Consider the following 19,778-nt stretch of genomic DNA (forward strand, 5'->3'; position numbering starts at 1 on the left):
GTTTCCCTTCATTTAGCCATTCTCATCCGGTCACACAACCCGTCTGTCCCTCCCACCTCTGCGCCATTAGCACCTCAGCTACTCCTCAGTGCTCAGTCTGAACCTCCAGACCCAAAATAAAACATCATTTATTCATTTGCTCTTGTTTCTTGCCACAACAGACACAACCGCGTTCACTTCTTGAGTGTCTCCGGGGTGAGGGTTGTGTCTCACTGCCCCATTCCAGCAGCCTAAAAACCCAATAAATCAATGAATAAACCCTAAAAAATCAATAAATCAATCAATAACCCCCCCAAAATCAAGAAATCAACCAATAAACCCCCCAAAATCAACGACTCAAGCAATAAACCAAAAACAAAAATTAATAAACCCCCCAAAAATCAATAAATCAAGCAATAAACCCCAAAACCTCAATAAATCCATCAATAAATTCACTTTTTAGACACGCACTGCAGAACCTGCCCCAAAATCCTTCCTTTTGCCCCCAAACGCTGCAGTTGCACTGATGGGTGTTCATGTCCTGGCTGCTTTCAGTGCGCGGTGACCCAAGGGATCTTTATGGGCTCTTTAACATTTAACGGCTGCATTGACAAGTGTCCGGCCCTGGCCCCCGAGCCTGCACAAGGCACGGCTTTCCCGGTGCTTCCTTCTTCTCTTTGCCTTGGAAGTGCCCTTGAGCTCGGCTCCACTCGGGATGGGATCAGGCTGCTCGGGATGGACGTTTCCCACTGGATGCAGGAGCGCTGTGGGGTGGATCCGGCTGCAGAGCAACCCTGCTCGCTTCACCTTGGTTTTCCACCAGCTCCTGCATCCCTCCTCACCAGGACACAGCATCGGCTGCCTGTGGATGGGCAAAGCTTCCCTATGGAAGCCAGGCCGAGGAACGCTCCCAGCACAGCTCAGATCCATGGGGACACGCAGGATTTGTCCTGACAAAGCTTCCCTCAAGGATGAGGGGGTCATTAAGAACAGCCAACATGGTTTTATGAGGGGGAAGTCATGTTTGACCAACCTTATAGCCTTCTATGAGGAAGTGACTAGGTGGAGGGATGATGGTAGAGCGGTAGATGTGGTTTTTCTTGATTTCAGTAAGGCATTTGATACTGTCTCTCACAGCATCCTCATAGATAAGCTAAGGAAGTGTGGGCTTGACGATCAAGTAGTGAGGTGGATCGAGAACTGGTTGAAAGGAAGAAGGCAGAGAGTTGTGGTCAATGGCGCAGAATCTAGCTGGAGGTCTGTGACTAGTGGAGTTCCTCAGGGGTCGGTGCTGGGACCGGTGCTGTTTAATATTTTCATCAATGACCTGGATGAGGGAACTGAGTGCACCCTCAGCAAGTTTGCTGATGACACAAAACTGGGAGGAGTGGCTGACACACCAGAGGACTGTGCTGCCATTCAGCGAGACCTGGACAGGCTGGAGAGTTGGGCGGGGAGAAACTTGATGGAATTCAACAAGGGCAAGTGTAGAGTCTTGCATCTGGGGAAGAGCAACCCCATGTACCAGTACAGGTTGGGGGGTGACCTGCTGGAAAGTAGTGAAGGGGAAAGGGACCTGGGGGTCCTGGTGGATAGGAGGATGACCATGAGCCAGCAATGTGCTCTTGTGGCCAAGAAGGCAAATGGCATCTTAGGGTGCATTAGAAAGGGTGTGGTTAGTAGGTCAAGAGAGGTTCTCCTCCCCCTCTACTCAGCCTTGGTGAGGCCGCATCTGGAATATTGCGTCCAGTTCTGGGCCCCTCTGTTCAAGAAGGACAGGGAATTGCTTGAAGGAGTCCAGCGCAGAGCCACAAAGATGATGAAGGGAGTGGAACATCTCCCTTATGAGGAGAGGCTGAGGGAGCTGGGTCTCTTTAGCTTGGAGAAGAGAGACTGAGGGGTGACCTCATCAATGTTTACAAATATGTGAAGGGTAGGTGTCAGGATGATGGAGCTAGGCTTTTTTCAGTGATATCCAGTGATAGGACAAGGGGCAATGGGTGTAAACTGGAACATAGGAAGTTCCACGTTAACATCAGGAAGAACTTCTTTACTGTAAGAGTGACAGAGCACTGGAACAGGTTGCCCAGGGGGGTTGTGGAGTCTCCTACACTGGAGATATTCAAGGCCCGCCTGGACAAGTTCCTGTGTGATGTACTGTAGGTTACCCTGCTCTTGTGGGGGGTTGGACTAGATGATCTTTTGAGGTCCCTTCCAACCCTTGGGATTCTGGGATTCTGTTTACTAATCTATCATTGATTTTTAGGGTTCGTTGATTTATTGAATATTGCTTTTTTAGGGTTTATTGCTTATTATTGTTTAGGATTTATTGGTTTATTTACTGATTTATTAGGGTTAATTGGTTGATTTATTGATTATCGAGGTTTGGGGTTTACTGATGGATTTATCGACTATTGATTTATGTTTTATTTATTTTTTTTACAGTTTATTGATTATTATCGTTTAGGTTTATTGGTTGATTTATTGATTTATTAATATTTTTAGGGTTAATAGATTTATTGATTTATTGAGGTTTGGGGTTTATTGATTGATTTCTTGATTGTCGATTTTTTAGGTTTTATTGATTTTTTTTAGGATTTATTGATTTATTATTGTTTGGGGTTTATTGGTTGATTTATTGATTGATTTATCGAGGTTTTGGGTTTCCTGATTGATTTATCGATTATTGATTTATGCTTTATTGATTTATTGATTTTTACTGTTTATTATTATTGTTTGGGGTTTATTGGTTGATTTATTGAGGTTTTAGGGTTTATTGACTCTTTTAGGGTTTCTTGTTAGATTTATTGATTATTTGGGGGGTTTATTGGTTGATTTATTTATTGATTTATCGATTTTTTTTTAGGTTTTATTGATGTATTGATTTTTTTTTTTTGGTAGGGTTTATTGATTGATTCATTGACTTTTTAGGCGGCTTTAATGGGGCAATGAGACACAACCCTCACCTCCGCATCCCTCAGGTAACACAGAGCAAAGCCGCTTCCCTCGCTGCTGCTGCTGCTTTCCCCCTCGGCCTCCACACCGCAGCTTCCATCACACCCAGCCCCACACGGCCGCTTCCTAACGGCTGGGGCACGGCCCCGGGGACCCGGCTGTGCCTCCGCGAGCAGTGGCCGCCGAGGGAGCCCGGAAAGCCGGGGAGGAGCAGGAGCCGCCGCACCGCCTTCTCCACAGAGCGACCTCCCTAACATGGCGCCTTCGCCTCAGCGCGACCTCCCCAACATGGCGCCCGCGCCCCCCCCACAATGACGGGACCTCCCCAACATGGCGTCCTCCTCCGCCACACGGAGGCGGGCGGGCTCGGTCTGACCTTCCCATCATGGCGCCCGCCCGTGCGTCATGACGTGAGGCGAAGGCGCCTGCGCGCTGCGCTCTGGAGCGGCGGTTGGCGGCGGAGCGGAGGGAGGGGAGGGAGAAGAAGATGGCGGCGCCGGTTCGAGCCGTCACCCGGGCGACGCGGCGGACCCGGTGCCGGCAGCCCTGAGGGCCCGGCCTGGCTGCGGCGGGCGGCGGCAGGTGAGCGGCGGGCTCCGTGGGGCGGGTACCGACCCTTCCCCGCGGGGGGCGGCGGCGGCGGTGGGGCAGGCCTCGCCCGGAGGGGGCCGCGGCGATGGGGCCGAGCCCCTGTTCCCCCGGGTTAGGGGGTGCTGCGCCGGGCCCCCGAGGGCTGCTCGCCCCATTGGAGGGGGGGAGCCCGTTCCCTGCCCGGCGGGAGAGGGGAACGCAGCCTCGGGTCTTGTTACTGCTGGGGATGGGTAAAACCTGCGCTTTCTCTAAAAAACCCGGATTTCCCCCCAAAACCAGCGTTGGAGCTGCGGGCTGGGGGGGCCGGGGTGCCCCCAGCCTCACAGGCGGCTCCTCCGTGTCTAAAGACAAAGGTGAGGCTCAGCCTCTGCTTGTTCCCCATTAACTCCCTGCGGAGCCACATCTCGCGGTCGTGCCGGGTGTGCGGCTCGCCCTGCGCTTGTCTCGGTCCTCGAAGCCTTGTGTGGAAGCGGTGGGGCTGGGGTTTACCAGCGCGGCGGCGCTGGGGTCCTTCCTCGCCATTGTCTCCCGTGCTGATGTGTGGTGGGTGATGAGAGAACGGCTTCGTTTGGTGGTGGTTCCCTTGTCACGACGGGGCTGGGCTGGGCAAGGCACTGCAGGGGCTCGGCAGGATTAGCTCATGCTGTGCAGCCCTCTCCTCTCCTTTGGAGCCCGTTTGGGTTTCCAAATGGAGCGGGGTGTTTGTTGCGAGCCTTGGAATCGTGCTCTTGATAACCTAAAGTCTCATTCATGGCGGGGGGGGGGAAGAACAAAAGAGAACGGGACTGAAGTGCTGGGCTGCGGTGTGGTGGGGCGGGTCGGTACGTGGGGGCTGTGTCGGTGTGTGGATAACCCGATGGAGCACCAGGGGTGGTGCTGGGGTTCAAACGGGGTTTAGCTCTCACTGGGGAGCCTGGCTCATGCCGCAGCTCGGCAGCGGGGAGTCCTCCCCTGTCCTGAAAGGAGCGTGCCTTGCGATCCGTCCCACGGGAGCTTCCATCCCGAGCCTGGTGGCAGGATGCCTGCATCCAGCCGCTGCCTCGTGGAGCCCCAGGTCCGTGGTGCTGATGCAGTGTTTGGTTATCACAGCGCAGCAGCTGCAGCCTGGGCTTGGCCCTGCTGAAGAGCCCAGTCTCGGGGCTGGATGGTTGAGTCAAGAGTTAAGGGACTCACTGTTATTCCCACATTTCCGTAGCCCTGCGTGTTCCCGTCTCCCCTTCCTTTTTCCTTACACTTGCGCCGCAGAAAAGCTCGGTGCCGCTGGCTTCTCCTAAGGTTGTGTCCCTGGGTTTACCCGTGTTTGGTCTTTCCCTGCTGTCAGAAGCGGGAGAGGAGAGAGCAGGATCCTGGGCAGGATTTGGGCGAGCAACGAGAGTAGTTCCTGCACCCAATCCTCGCAGTGTCTTTTGTACCTGCCTGCTCCTCGCAGAGACAGAGCACTGGATGTGCTTGTTTTCACATAGTGAAGATGTTTGTGCATGTTTTTCCTGCTGTGTTACCTGCTGTTCTCACTGATGGCCGACTCCACCCAAGCAGCATTTTTTCCACATTGGGAAGTGAAGCTCTTGGGTTTGACAGGATTTGACTGCTCCGCTCGCCGACTGTCCAAGCACTGTGTGTGATTCCCAGTCGTGATTCGAGTTCCCTCCGGAGCAGCGACACCAGCGCTGGAACAATGGGGATCGTCCTTTCTCCCTGTGTTCCCAGCACACAACTGGTTTGTAAAGGTCTCTGCAGGGCTTCAAAGCAGCCTTGGGGTTTGGCAGCTTCGCCCGCTGCCCATTCCAGCCGCTTCCACAGGATATGAGTGAGGGCTGCTGGAAAAGGCTTCCCACTTTCTGTGTAAATAGAGCTGCGCCTCGGAGGGAAGTTCTTTTTCCCTGTGTATTTAGGCATGGCAAGCTTTGTTGGGAAACACTGAGCCAGGCTTTGCCCTCACTAATTGTCCTTAAGGTTGGATGTAAATAAGCTTCAAGCCCTTGGCTTTGAACTGCAGCATCGCATGGGGATGTCTGAGAGGGCTTCTGAAAGGTGTCAGAGGCAAAGAGAGGCTTGGATCTGGTCCATATCTGGAGAAAACCCTGTGAAAAGAGGACAAGTGGCCCTGATAACGTGCTCAATGGGTGCTTCTCCAGGTTGGAGCTCCTTTTGATTGTGTTTTCTGACCTGAGTGGGACCATCTGCAGCTGGTGACATCCCCGGGAGCTGCATCGAGGTATCTGGGTTGTGCTGCCATTAACAGCTAATGCAGCTTTTGATGTAGAGTAGATATTCAGGTCAAAATCCCTTTTCAACTTGCTTGTGTCTTAGATTAAAGGAGAGCAGGGTGACGCATCCGAATGGAACCCTGTGCCTTGTGTTGGGCAATGTGCAGCAAACAGGGCTCCTGTCTTCAGGAGTTGCTTTCAGGAGCTGCAGATGTTCTCCTAGAGCTTTGCTGCATCCACACTGGACCATGCTGTGGTCTCTTATTTGTTTCCCCAGTTCTGTGGTATTTGTCTTTGCCTGCTGAACACCTATTGAAATATCTGTGGCTTGAAATGTTCATTTTCTCCCTATCTAGTATAGTCCAGGCAACATTTGCAATTCATGTGCTCTATCTGTTCTGTGTTTCAGACTCCTTTTGAAACGCTTGTCTGTCTTATTTCGTGCTGTGCTTGTGCATGTGTTGTAGCAGTGTGGGCCGCTGAAGGTGAGGTGGCAGAGCTGCTTGAATTGCTCTGGGGCTTCTCAGGAGGTTCATATTGGTGAGGTGTGGGGATGCTCCCTTCACTGCCAGCCTTGTCCAGCCTCAGATCAGTAGTGACAGCCCCAATCAGGGCTTCGAGATGCATTTAAGGGTCCCCCAGGTCTCCAGAGCAAGTTGTGTTTTGTGCAGAGATGCTTTGATTTGAGTTGGTTGGAAGGGATGGTGTTAGGAGGTGTCCTGCTGCCTCGGGTCAGGGGTAAGACCAAGGGGCTGTTGCTGAATGCTGAAGATCATTACCCAAAATACATGTTAACCTTAAACCCCATATTTTGTGATCCCAACCCCCTCTGGTGCTGTTATCTTCATGGTGAGCTTCCAGGGAAGAGGCAGAGTGTGTGCAGGGTGCTGAGCCTGTCCTGAAAGCACAGCTCTGCACAAGTCGAGCACTTCCAGTGAATCTTTCTTGTCACTGCTGTCAGCTGCACATCGGCTCCTCCTGCCACTGCGTGAAGGCACTTGCCCAAAACACCTTAAGAGACCCAAAAGCAGCTCCTTTGTGCCATTGTTGTCACATCCATCCTGCAGTTATTGAGCTCGGGAGCCACCACCTTCCCTCTGCCCTGTGGAACATGTTCTCTTCCTGCATTTGTTTTTAGGCAGCTGTTTTCTTTCCCCATCACGACCCCACCAAACCTCCTGGACCTCCAGTGTTCAGCGCAGTGGTGACCTGTTCTGCAGGCAGGGACATGGGGGATGCTTCAGCCTGCTCTGAACCTGGCTTTTGGACGCTGTGATATGCTGGAGTTTTATGCTGTGTGACGATGGCGTGCTCGGTGTGAGGCCAGGCTGCGGTTAGCAGTTCGAAAGGGGTGCCCTTGAGTGGCAGAAGTGCTCTCAATTTCCCTTATTTTTTATTTGCTTATGAGCATGATGTGGGTTTGCCTTATATTTTGGGGGTCTTCTCTTTCTTAGTATTGAGTATCTGGTAGTTTGAAGCCTCCCTAAAGAGCTAAACATGAGATATGACATGTAAGACAGAAAGAACTGCTTTCCCCATGGTGATGCATCCCTGACTGGCAGTGCTTTTGCTCCTCAGAACATCACCTTTATCATTACCTAGGGAATAAAAGAAAAGCCTATAAAAAGAGAAGCCAATTCCCAGCCTGTGTGGAAATTGCAGCAAATCCTCCTCCAGCCTGTTGGGTGGCTCAGAAAATGTGTTTTGCACGGAATTGCTGGGTTGTGTTTCCCTGGGGGGGGGCTCAGTTGCTTGAAGGTCTGTGCTTAGTGGGGTTGTTGAAGCTGTTTGTAGCCCCTCACACCAAGTGCGTGGCTCTTCCCTGGGGCTTTATCCCTATATCCGTGTCCCTTGAAGCCTCCGAGGGGACACAGAGCAGTCTTCCCTGTTCTGTAATAACAGGGTTGCAGTTGCCACCACCCTGCAGGCTGTTTTGCAAGCTCGTATCACCGAAGAGGAAAGTATTTCTCCTTCCCTCCCCATCTGCTTTACCTCCCTAACGTCTTAAAGGAATCCTCTGCTCCTGCCAGCACTGCCCTGACAGGGACTGCAGGAGACTGCCAGTGGCTCCGATGGGGTTTGGGTGCTGAGGAGACCGTGCTGCCTCAGCCAGACCCGTGTCTGCCTCTTAACCAGGCTCTGGTGATGCCTTTCGCTGACATCTCGTGCTTGCAGAGCCTGAGGCACCGCTCTTCTCTCCATCCAGTGTGACAAAGGGGTACGTACGCAGTCTCGGATCGCAGAGACTGAGGGGTGCTGGCCCTCCCTAGTTGGTATGTTCTGCTAACAAGCCCCAGTGATGGGTTGGGCATGCTCTGCGTGAGCTCTCTTCACGGCTGTCAAGGCGAGCGCTTAAATCTGTGCCTGCTTTTCAGAAATCTTCCTGGTTTCCCCATCACCTCTTTCTCTTTGATCAGCCTCTCTGGTTCCAGCTCAAACCCGCAGCTCTTGGTTCATCTGACCTGGGGGGAGGAGGTGGCCCCATTTCTTCAGCACAGGTCAGGGAGCTGGAATGCTCTATTGTAGTCCCAGTGCTGCCCAGGACTTGTTTGACCTCAGCTTCTTGGTGCTTCTGTACCTATGAAATGGGGTTAATCACCGCGAGCCCGGCACCGGGACACCCATGCTGTGCTTGTGCCGTGTGTGAAGGTGTCGGAAGCTGTGTCAGGCAGGTGGGTGCGCTGTGGCCAGAGGGGTTTCTGTCTGGGTGTGGATCTATGCATGGAAACTGCTTTTTTTCCCACCATTGAGAGAGAGAGAAAATACTTTCTGTATTGTCGCAATTGCTGTTTAAACAGCTCTGCCCTTCAGTTCTCTGTGGGGTGATCCAGCCTTGCTCCTGGGCAATACTTGCTAGATGGTTAACTCCAGAGCTGGTAGCTTTCATCAAAGCCTTCCTACTAGGAATTACACAGACTAGTTTGAAGGTGGAATGCAGATCTGAGGTGAATGGACATCATGAAAACCCATGTTAGTGCGTTACACACCCAGTGCGTGCCACAGCCCAGCAGCAAGGAGTTAAGATCAGGAGGAGAACATTGTTTGCTGTGCTCAGACACTGCTGATGTCTGTGTGGAGATGGTGTGAGATATCTCAGCGCCCTGCTTGCTCACCACAATCAGACCATTGCACCAGCTGCTGCCAAGTCAGCACCATCTGAACACTGGGGTATTGATTTAAACTGAACCTTGGCTGCTGAGTCTGCACTAAGACATGGCTTTTCCCACTGCATCCTTCTTCTCTTTGGCCTGGAAGTAGCCTTGAGCTCATCTTCCCTTGTGATGAAATCTCTCCAGTGACTGCTCGACACTCGCATTTCTCAGTGGATGGAGGAACGTTGTGGGTGTGAATTCAGCTGCAGAGCAACTTTGGTCATTGCAAAAGTGAAAGCCTTCCCCACTCTTCCTCCTTCCCATGCAGGTGTTAAGCCAAAGACCACATCGCAGGGCGAACCCAGAGGCTTCAATGTGAGCACTTGGCACGACCAGCTGCCTGACCTTGACCTGGTGTTTGCTTCTCTTGATTTGCCTGAGCATGAGACATCATTCCCCGTTCCTGCAGTGAAACATTAAACTGGAATGTTGCAGCAGTGTTGGAAGCCTTAATCTTGACCGGTTGTCTCACTGGGTGAAGCAACGGGATGTTGCCTGGTCTCTGTGGCCAGTGCTGCAGTGTGGGCACTGACACTGCTTATTTAAGTCTCTTGAAGTGCTGAAGGACGTGGTGTGGAGCCATGTGTGTGTCTTGTCTCTCGGTGCCTTTTGTCAGGGTTGTTTTGGAAGCAAAGCTCATGCAGTTTGCTTCCCTCTCACACTAATTCCTGATCCTGTTGTCCCTTTATGCTTGAGTCAACAAAAGGATGAAAGCCTCAGGGCATTGGCACAGGGTGCCCAGAGAAGCTGTGGCTGCCCCATCCCTGGCAGTGCTCAAGGCCAGGTTGGACACAGGGGCTTGGAGCAAGCTGCTCCAGTGGAAGGGGTCCCTGCCCGTGGCAGGTGTTGGAGCTAGAGGAGCTTTAAGGTCCCTTCCAACACAAACCAGGCTGGGATTCATTCTATGATCCTCAAATTCCCTAAGTTTCACAGGACAGGAAAGGGAGAGGAAACACACTGTGAGTGCCCTCAGTGAAGCTCAGAGCCCTGCAGACCAGAGGAGCTCCCAGGAGGAAAAAGGCCGGTGGCTGCAGGCAGCAGAGACTCACCCGCAGGCGATGCATTGGTAGGAAACGACATTCCTGAGCTGCCTGTTTTGCTGGCTGAGCTGAGGAGGTGGATGTGATCCAGGGCTTTCCTGGCCAAGGAAGTCGTGTGCCGGGTCGGACTCTGACACTTGCCATGGTGCTTTTTCCTGTGGCAGTGTTTGCTCTGCACGTGGGCACCTCTGGGACTGCAGTGGGAATTGTGCTGGGAGCAGCTGTTTGGAGTCACTGGGTTATACAGTGCAAAGGAAAGATGTGGTTGTCTCAAAATTCATCCCAGCCGCACTGAAAAGCGTTGCTGCAGCCTGGCGAAATCAGCCAATGTGTTTGGGTACCCCCTAGTCCCTGCGAGCAAACCCTTCCCAAAGACGTTTCCATGGAATTCTTTGGCCTGAGCAGGTTTTCTGGGTGGTTTGGGTGTGGAAATGGGCTTTGGGCTGTATGAAAATGGAAAGTAGAGAAATGATGTTTCACACTTGTGTTTTCAGGCTTAGTTTTCCTGCAGTCAGACCCAGGCTGGGTTTCAGGTCAGCAGCACGTGTTTTCCTCATGGTTCAGCTATAAATTTGCCTTCATTTGCCTGAAACCTGTATACAGATGAACCAGTTTGAGTGGCTTTGGTGGGTGAAAGAGATGTCTGTGGAAAAGCAGGGAGTGCTGTGTCATTTATGCTGCCCCCACAGTCATCACAGACCCCCAGAGTGGTTTGGGTTGAAGGGACCTTAAAGCTCCTCCAGCTCCAACCCCTGCCACGGGCAGGGACCCCTTCCACTGGAGCAGCTTGCTCCAAGCCCCTGTGTCCAACCTGGCCTTGAGCACTGCCAGGGATGGGGCAGCCACAGCTTCTCTGGGCACCCTGTGCCAGCGCCTCAGCACCCTCACAGGGAAGAGCTTCTGCCTAAGAGCTCAGCTCAGTCTCCCCTCGGGCAGGTTCAAGCCATTCCCCTTGGCCTGTCCCTACAGGCCCTTGGCCAAAGCCCTTTTCCAGGTAACTGACCTGCAGCTTTCAAGTGGTGCCCGTGAGCTCCAGCCCTGCTGTGCTACCTCAGTGAAGGAGGAAGGTGACAGCTCTTTCAGGATGTGCTGTGCTGTGTTTGCTGCTGTTACCGAGTTCTTGCTGTTGAATCATCACCAACAGGTTTGAATAAACCCCATCAGCTGTTTTTATCTGTACAAGCTGTTTATCCTCGGCGTACGCTCCAACAGGAGAAGCATCTGCCCATTTTCTTGGTAAATCCTCTCTTTCCAAGTCTCAAAGCCTGGTGGTGGAGGGCTCGCTTGCTGGCTCGTGTGCAGTTTTGCCTTCCTTGTGCAGTGAATCATGATCTGTTTTGGGGGATGAAGTTCAGCCGAGGCGAAAGCTCCGTCGGGAGCTGGCAGGGAGCCGGCAGAGGGAGTGCGTGAGCCCCAGATCCTGCTCCGTGGTCAGCCCTACAACGTGTGGGGGGGGTTAGTGGAGGGGATGAGCAAACCTCGATGCAGACCAGCCCTTTATTGCCTCAGAGAGGAGCAGTTCTTAAAACAAGCCAAATTTGGGTCTGAGCTGTTGGAATGACCCTTCCTGCCTTTGGAAAACCCCAACTGGGGTTGATACTATAGAGTCATAGAATGGTTTGGGTTGGAAACAACCTTAAGATCATCCAGTTCCAACCCCCTGCCACAGGCAGGGATGTTGCTGGGGTTTGGTTGGATGGATGTAATGTCATTGAGCAGTTACGGATTTGGAGTTGAAGGTGCACACATGGAGGCTGGAATTTCCAGCAGGGAAGCCCAAAGAGCATAGTGCCCTGTCTGTAGGTGCCTGGCCCACCTACATCACCCTTTTAACCAAAGGTTCAATGTATTTAATGCCTGGTGAGATTAAATTTGAGGCTTCTTGGCCAACAGCACGTGTGAGCTGAAGTGGTACCTGATAAGCAATATAACAGCTTATTTTGCACTGCCAGTGCCCATCAAGCTGGGTTTCATAGAATCATAGGGGTAGTTTGGGTTGGAAGGGAGCTTAAAGCTCCTCCAGCTCCAACCTCTGCCACGGGCAGGGACCCCTTCCACTGGAGCAGCTTGCTCCAAGCCCCTGTGTCCAACCTGGCCTTGAGCACTGCCAGGGATGGGGCAGCCACAGCTTCTTTGGGTTTGACAGGTTTTGAACAACTTACAGCCTTTAGAAGGTTAATAACAGTGTCAAAAGAAATCACCGAGTCTCCAAATGCCGTTTGTTGTTTGGTTGTTGGGTGCTCCGGGCAGTTTTCTGCAGGGATGGTTCTGGTGCCGTCACTTCTTGGTCCAGTTCTTGATCTGTTAATATTTTATTCAGCTTTCTGGCCAATTCTGAGCTTTTGTCCTGTTCATTCCATCGGCAGATGGGAATGTCCCATTCTGCTGTGGGCGCCTGCAGCGCAGCATCAGTCACCTCTGCTTTTCCCCCTTGTTCTCATGAGCTGCACACTAAACCAAGTGTAGAACCCACGTGGACGTTTGTGTTGCTATAATAAATCCAATTTCCTTTCTCATTTCCAGGGCTCCTCTAGGAAGATGGTTACGCAGGATTTATATTTAGGTTGCTGTGCTGTTTGTGCAATAAATCTTGCTGCCGAATGTTATATTCCTACTTTAGATGAAAGCTTAGACTAGAGCTGAGCAGGAATCGGGAGGAGCTGAGAGCTGGTTCATCAGCAGAGCAGGAGGATTTCGGGTAACAAAACCTTTTTATTACAGCCATATCAATTACCATTCAGCTGTTCTCATGCTGTTTCATCCCAGCATGGTGCAGGTTAGCTGGCACTGCAGAATGAAGTCAGCTCACTTGGAATTTGCCTCTGGATTCTCTATAAAGATCCTGGTTTAACAGGCAAAGCGCGCGCAGGGAGGTTGTGCCGCAAGGTCTGCAGTTGAACTTCACACTCACAGAGGGAATTTAGGAAACCTTTGGCTTTGTGGCTCTTACGTGAAAGCAAAACCACAATTTCCTGTGGAAAAGCAGCAAAAGGGGGTTAAAACAGGGAAAAGCTCTGCTTCAAAGTGCTTGGAACTGCCTGGTTTGCAGGGATGAGACAAGCGTGGTGCAGGGATCCTGAGGTCTCACCTGCTCCTCCGGTGATGCTCCACAGCCCCACAGACAGGATATTGCTCATCATTTGCTCTCCAGAGGCTTTGTTTTCCCTTTCATGATTAAAATCTGCTTTCTTCCCCACTGTTGAACCTCTCCAGCAGTTGGGTTTCAAATGGGGTGATTTAACTGGTACCGGTTTGGGAGGACTGGAAACATCATCGTGCTTACCGGTGTTTATCCCTACCCTGAATCCAGTGGCTCCTGCAGATCTTTTGCTCCCTGTGCTGTTGCTTTCACTAAATAGCACTTCTAGCTAGGAAATATGCTGTATTTTTCCCTTTTATCACTAGAAAAGGGCTTGAGGTTTCTATAGGGTGACTGATGGTAGGAAAACCAAAGTGGAGGTGGGGGGAAGCTGCTGCTGATGGCACAGCTGCACCATACAATACAATGTCATGCAAAACAATCCCTTCCCAATACAGGCTTGTTTTGCAAGGAAAGCAGCCTAAAACTTACTATTAAATGTGTCTGTTTGATGGAGAGTTTAAAGTGGGTAAGAGAATAAGCCCAAAAGGTCTAAATATCTCCATAAATGCTCCCCTGCTGTGCCGATGGCACTGTTGACAAGCACAATAAGCAGTTGCAAAGGCTGAGGAAGAGTCTGGAGCGGGTTAGTTGCTATCTCCCAGCCCTAACTGAACACCAGAGCTCCCGATTGCCAAGTGCAATTAACTGTTCTGTTCACAGAGTCCCTGTCTCCTTCCAGCCGGAGCAGGGCTGGGTCCTTTCACACACCTTCATTAGTTTTCCCCCGGTGAGAACATCACTGCTGTGCTCATGTTTGGAGAGAGAAGTGTTTTGTGGCATGCGAAAATGAGCGTTCCCTCATGCGTAACGTGCTCTGACTCAGTCCTCTTGTACGGCCTCTTCTTTTCAGTCAGGAGCTTTCCCTCGGAGCCTTTTCCCCACCACCACTAATATCTGTTGACTTGAAAAGCCTGCGGGTTCTTCAGGCACTTCTTAAAGCAGCCGAGAGCTGTGGAGAAGAGGAGGTAGCTCAGGATGGGAACCACTGATGCCACCCACATCTGTGAATGGGGGTCCATGGAACCAGGATTGGTGCCTGCAGGTAGGAAAACCTCGGTGGGTCAAGAGGGGGTTTGCAGGAGCAGGCTGCAGCCTGCCTTGATACCATTAGCAGGCTTCAAGAAGTATCAAACCTCATTGTTCTTTCCGTCCGCACTTAATAGTCCTCATCTGGAGAGGGGCTTTGGCCAAGGGCCTGTAGGGACAGGCCAAGGGGAATGGCTTGAACCTGCCCGAGGGGAGACTGAGCTGAGCTCTTAGGCAGAAGCTCTTCCCTGGGAGGGTGCTGAGGCGCTGGCACAGGGTGCCCAGAGAAGCTGTGGCTGCCCCATCCCTGGCAGTGCTCAAGGCCAGGTTGGACACAGGGGCTTGGAGCAAGCTGCTCCCGTGGAAGGGGTCCCTGCCCGTGGCAGGGGTTGGAGCTGGAGGAGCTTTAAGGTCCCATCCAACCCAAGCCATCATTCTGTGATCTGTTTGTTCCACTGCAGTGGGTAATTACTTTAGCAGAATAAATAGCAGGTTCTTAAATAATTCCAGGAGGGGTGAGAGGGAAAACTGAAGTGCTCTGAAAGGAGGAAAAGAGTTATAAAGTGTTGTGCCAACTGGCAGAGACACAGCTTTTAGGAAGGGCCAATCTGATCAGCACTGGCACAGCCCCGTTCAATTGCCCTTCTAGCGTTTCCTTATGTGTTATTTTAAGTAGCTGCAATTCCTCCTTGGTAGAGCTTCGGCCTGATTTCTGAACACCATAAACCATTGCTGCTGCTGCTGCACTAAAGGCACTTCTCGGAAACCAGAGGCTCGGAGGGTGCAAAATAGGATGTGATGCTTCAAGGGGCTCGTGGTGACCAACGCAGAGATCGATCCAAGCAGAGTGGGGCTGCTGGATGCATCCCAGCAGCTTAATGGAGTTGTACTTTTGGATGAGACACAACTGCTTCAATCCCTTCCCTGCGGCTTCTGGAGTGCTCTGAGATTCATTTTAGCCCTTGGCCAAACTGCAGCCCAACTTGGTGCAAGCAGAGAGCATCTGGAGAGCCAGGATGGGTGAGAAAGCACCTCCTGCATCTCCACTAAGGGCAAGCGGGACAGAAACACTGCTCTGATATAGGAAAAACACCTCCATGGGATGTTCTCCTGTGGATCTGCTGAACAGTTGGTAATAGGAGCTGCCTGGGATGCTTGAGCTCTCTTTGCTTTTCCCTTTTCCAGTGTTGGAGCAGGGTTCTGGGACGGGGTTTTGCTGCTTTGCACTTAGGGGTGGTTATTCCCAGTCTGTTGTTCCTGTGTCATAAGATCAAAATCCACATCCGTGACAGGCTTGAAGGGTTGTTTTGACGACGTCTTGTCTTTTGGGAGTAGAGTTTATTGCTTGCTATGGCCTCGCTTTCCTTCCGAAAACAGCACAGGGTGGGTGTGAAAGCCTGGGGGATGGTTCTTGACACTTACACACATCGAAAACAAGGATCTAGACAAGTGGGTGCATTGGAATACTGCTAATATTAACAAGTGGTCTGGTAAGGACAGATGAAGTGTGGAGCAGCTCTGCTCTGGAGCCAGGCTGAGAGAGCTGGGCTGAGGCAGCCTGGACAAGAGAAGGCTCCTGAAGGGGAGACCTGAGAGCAGCTCCAGTGCCTAAAGGGGCTGCAGGGAACCTGGAGAGGGACTTGGGACAAGGGCCTGTAGGGACAGGCCAAGGGGAATGGCTTGAACCTGCCCGAGGGGAGACTGAGCTGAGCTCTTAGGCAGAAGCTCTTCCCTGTGAGGGTGCTGAGGCGCTGGCACAGGGTGCCCAGAGAAGCTGTGGCTGCCCCATCCCTGGCAGTGCTCAAGGCCAGGTTGGACACAGGGGCTTGGAGCAAGCTGCTGCAGTGGAAGGGGTCCCTGCCCGGGGCAGGGGTTGGAGCTGGATGGGCTTTAAGGTCCCTTCAGCCCAAACCAGGCTGGGATTCTATGACGTACATAATCGGGTGCTATTTGAGGCACTGAGGGGTTTCCTACTCCTCCTGTCTTCTTAAATTGGCCTTAGAGATGCTGTTCTAATCCCTAAGCTGTGATTGCGCCTGTGGTGAACTTGTGTTATTCCCAAACCTACTCCAGAGAAATGAAATTGGGATTTAATAATCGGAAAACCCCTCCTAGCCAGGCGCTCATTCCTGCCTTTCCCAGCTGACATCCTCCAGCAGGTTTGGGAGGTTGTTTAAAGGGCAAATCAAAGCCGTTGGGAATCACATGCAACCTCTGCTTCCAAACCTCAGCACCGCAGCAGCTCTGTGGGAGCCTGGCGAGCCGAGGTTGATGCTCCACATTGTCACCCGCAGGTGTCCTCTTGGATCTGATCTGGATGCAGACGCACTCCTGTTTGGGTTTGTAGCACGTTCTTGGGTTGGGAAACACCTCCTCTGCCTGGGTGGATGTGCTGCTCCAGTTTCCCAACCCGCCTTCCTCCAGCCTCCCCGCATCCCGAGGCTGCAATACCGGCAGCTTGGCTTCCTGCCATGCTGTGTCAGAATGGAAATCAGTGCGTGCTCTTCACAGTGATGGATGCTTTGGCTTGGAAAAGCCCCAACCCTCTGGGTTGAATCCGTTTTTTTTATCCTAGCTCCACTTACTCTTTTTTTTCCCTTAGTTTTCCATGTGTTAACCTTTGGGGATTGGTGCTTTATCTGCTGTGTAATGCAGTTTGCTGCTGTCAGCGTGGGGTTCCAGACCCTCTCTGTCACAACATTGTCTCGGAGAAGGATTTGTGACGCGGGAGACACCGGAGCATCTGTCAGGATGGGAACTGGGAGTTTCATTTTGACGTGGCTTCCACTGCAGACTGACAGCCCCTGGGGCTGACAAAAGCAGAGCAGTGCTGTCAAACGTCAGGTTTTGAGCAGGAATTAGTTGTCAGGGAAAGCTTTTCCACTCTGAAGCTCTGCTGTCTGCTATTCCCATGGCTCTTGTGTGCGTGCCAGGCTGGGAAAACCCTGGCTTTAGCTGGGGAAGGCAGTCAGAGATTCCCGGACTGGTTTGGGTTAAGGGACCCTAAAGCCCATCCAGCTCCAACCCCTGCCATGGCAGGGACCCCTTCCACTAGAGCAGCTTGCTCCAAGCCTCTGCGTCCAACCTGGCCTTGAGCACTGCCAGGGATGGGGCAGCCACAGCTTCTCTGGGCACCCTGTGCCAGCGCCTCAGCACCCTCACAGGGAAGAGCTTCTGCCTTATCTCCAACCTGAACTTCCCCTGTTTCAGTCTGAACCCATCACCCCTTGTCCCATCACTACAGTCCCGACACTCTGCATCTGTGGCAGCTTGTTACAGCAGCTTAGTTGACCTCATAGCAGCCTTCCAGTATCTGAAGGGGGCTGTAGGGATTCTGGGGATGGACTCTTCATTAGGGACTGCAGTGACAAGACAAGGGATGATGGGTTCAAACTGAAACAGGGGAAGTTCAGGTTGGAGATGAAGAAGAAGTTCTTTACTGTGAGGGTGCTGAGGCGCTGGAATGGGTTGCCCAGGGAGGCTGTGAATGCTCCATCCCTGGCAGTGTTCAAGGCCAGTTTGGGCAAAGCCTTGGGTGGGATGGTTTAGTGTGAGGTGTCCCTGCCCATGGCAGGGGGGTTGGAACTCTATGATCTTAAGGTCCTTTCCAACACAAACTGTTCTATGGTTCTATGATTCCTGATAACTAGCAACTTAAATTCCTTCCATCCATTTTTTCTGTGGTACTGAGAGTTCGGTAAAAACAAACTGCTTCCTCCTTGTATTGCAGTGTGTTGGGCTAAAAGCTGTGTCTGAACGTGTCTTGAGTTGGAAGGGAGCCATAATGGTCCTTGAATCCGGCTCCCTCCTCCTCGCAGGGTTACCTAAAGCTAAACCACGTGACAAGGAGCATCGCTGGGATGCTCCTTGAGCCCTGATGGGGTTGGTGCCATGAGAACTTCCCTGGGGGGACTGCTCCAGAGACCCACCCCCCTCTCAGTGCACTTTTCCCTAACATCCAATCTGAACTCCCCCTGAAGCAGCTTCATTCTGCTTTCTCATGTCCTATCACTGGTCACCAAAGAGAAGTCTCCATCCTTGGAGATACTCAGGAGTCATCTGGGCAGAGTCTAGGCAGCCTGCTCTAGGTGGCCCTGCTTGACCAGGGGCTTGGACCAGATGCCTTCCAGAGGTTCTTTCCAACCTCACCTGTTCTGTGGGTTTCTGACTTGGGATGTTGTTGAACGACCAACCTAGAGGCTCATGTTAAACCCCTCTGCACCAGGATGGATGTATTGAACACCGTATGGTGGACTTCACCCTCCCCTGTCTTGTTCACCCCTTTTAACCTTGCTGTTCCTCCATGGGAGCTGCCCATCAAAGCCTCCAACCTCAAACACATTCCATGGGTGAATCCATCTTTGCCCACCCTCTTGTCTTCTTCTTGAGCAGTGGGTTTGCTTCCTGGGCTTGCTGCAAGTGGGATTTATCCCATGGACTGTTGATCTACATCCCATCATCCCAGTCCATGTGGGCAGCCTCTGCCTCATGCCATCAGGAAGAACTCGACCTCACCATCATAAGAGCTGTTCATTTGCCCTGGTTTGGGCCCTTCTTTATAACCTGCATCCCTGGGAAGGGATGCAAAAGGAATTTGTAATGGGAGATTCTGGGAGAGAAAGCCCCTAAGCCAGTCTCATGAGTGGGATTCTGGTCTGAGCTATCAGTGCCTGTGCAATGGTGTTCCATCCCATGGTCATCACCCAGTGGCGTTGGAAGGGGAAAGGATCCACTTCCCAAAACAGGTCAGCTGCTTCCTAGGAAATAAGGTCCGGGGATTTGTTCTGCAGTGACAAGCACGGGGATAACTGCAGGCTGTGCCAGCTGGAGACTGGCCTCAGCCTCTTGTTAAGGTGGATTTATCTCCTGGTGTATTTCTGTCGGTGCGTTACCTTACACTGCAGATGTTCGGAATAGCTGGAGGGACAAGATTTGATATTCCAGCTTTCAGCAGCATTAAATCCTGGGGGACAGGAGGGAGCGTGTCCTTCCCTCCCCAGCTGCCGGCACCAACTGAGCAAGTGTTGAACAGCGCCTTCTGCCCCCCTGCAGCCCTGCTCCAGCTCTGGGGCAGCAGCACAAGAGGGACGTGGAGCTGCTGGAGCCAGGCCAGAGGAGGCCATGGAGATGCTGCGAGGGCTGGAGCTGCTCTGCTCTGGAGCCAGGCTGAGAGAGCTGGGCTGGGGCAGCCTGGACAAGAGAAGGCTCCTGAAGGGGAGACCTGAGAGCAGCTCCAGTGCCTAAAGGGGCTGCAGGAAAGCTGGAGAGGGGCTTGGGACCAGGGCCTGTAGGGACAGGCCAAGGGGAATGGCTTGAACCTGCCCGAGGGGAGACTGAGCTGAGCTCTTAGGCAGCAGCTCTTCCCTGTGAGGGTGCTGAGGCGCTGGCACAGGGTGCCCAGAGAAGCTGTGGCTGCCCCATCCCTGGCAGTGCTCAAGGCCAGGTTGGACACAGGGGCTTGGAGCAAGCTGCTCCAGTGGAAGGGGTCCCTGCCCGTGGCAGGGCTTGGAGCTGGAGGAGCTTTAAGGGCCCTTCAGCCCAAAGCAGGCTGGGATTCTATGAAGAAAAAGAAAAAATGGGGGTGTTAAGGGGGAATGGGACAGGGATGTTTCCCCCCATTGTGCTGCCCAGGGCAGAGCAGGCTCACTGGCAAAACTGGTTTCACAGGGGAGCACAGGGGAGCGCA

General features: G+C 52.4%; 1 protein-coding gene and 1 long non-coding RNA gene across 3 annotated transcripts in view; one reads left to right on the forward strand and one right to left on the reverse strand.

Moving 5' to 3' along the window:
* Positions 1-98: 98 nt before the first annotated feature.
* LOC136022684 (uncharacterized) lies at positions 99-3,161 on the reverse strand. The gene is made up of 2 exons (XR_010616268.1): positions 2,946-3,161; positions 99-230 (listed from the first exon to the last, which is right to left on the reverse strand). It is a non-coding gene; the product is annotated as an uncharacterized LOC136022684 (long non-coding RNA).
* Positions 3,162-3,432: 271 nt separating this feature from the next.
* Positions 3,433-19,778, forward strand: part of FBXO42 (F-box protein 42) — a 49,926-nt gene continuing 33,580 nt past the window's right edge. Inside the window, exons 1-2 of one of the 2 annotated variants that reach the window (XM_065696504.1) lie at positions 3,459-3,516; positions 13,917-14,108. In XM_065696504.1, the coding sequence (XP_065552576.1) occupies positions 14,042-14,108 (67 nt within the window). In that variant the 5' untranslated portion in view covers positions 3,459-3,516; positions 13,917-14,041. Of the gene's footprint in view, positions 3,517-13,916; positions 14,109-19,778 lie in introns of both variants that reach the window. The other variant, XM_065696505.1, reaches the window with a different exon arrangement.

Source organism: Lathamus discolor, chromosome 16 (assembly GCF_037157495.1).
Source record: "Lathamus discolor isolate bLatDis1 chromosome 16, bLatDis1.hap1, whole genome shotgun sequence".
NCBI classification, from domain to species: Eukaryota; Metazoa; Chordata; class Aves; order Psittaciformes; family Psittacidae; genus Lathamus; species Lathamus discolor.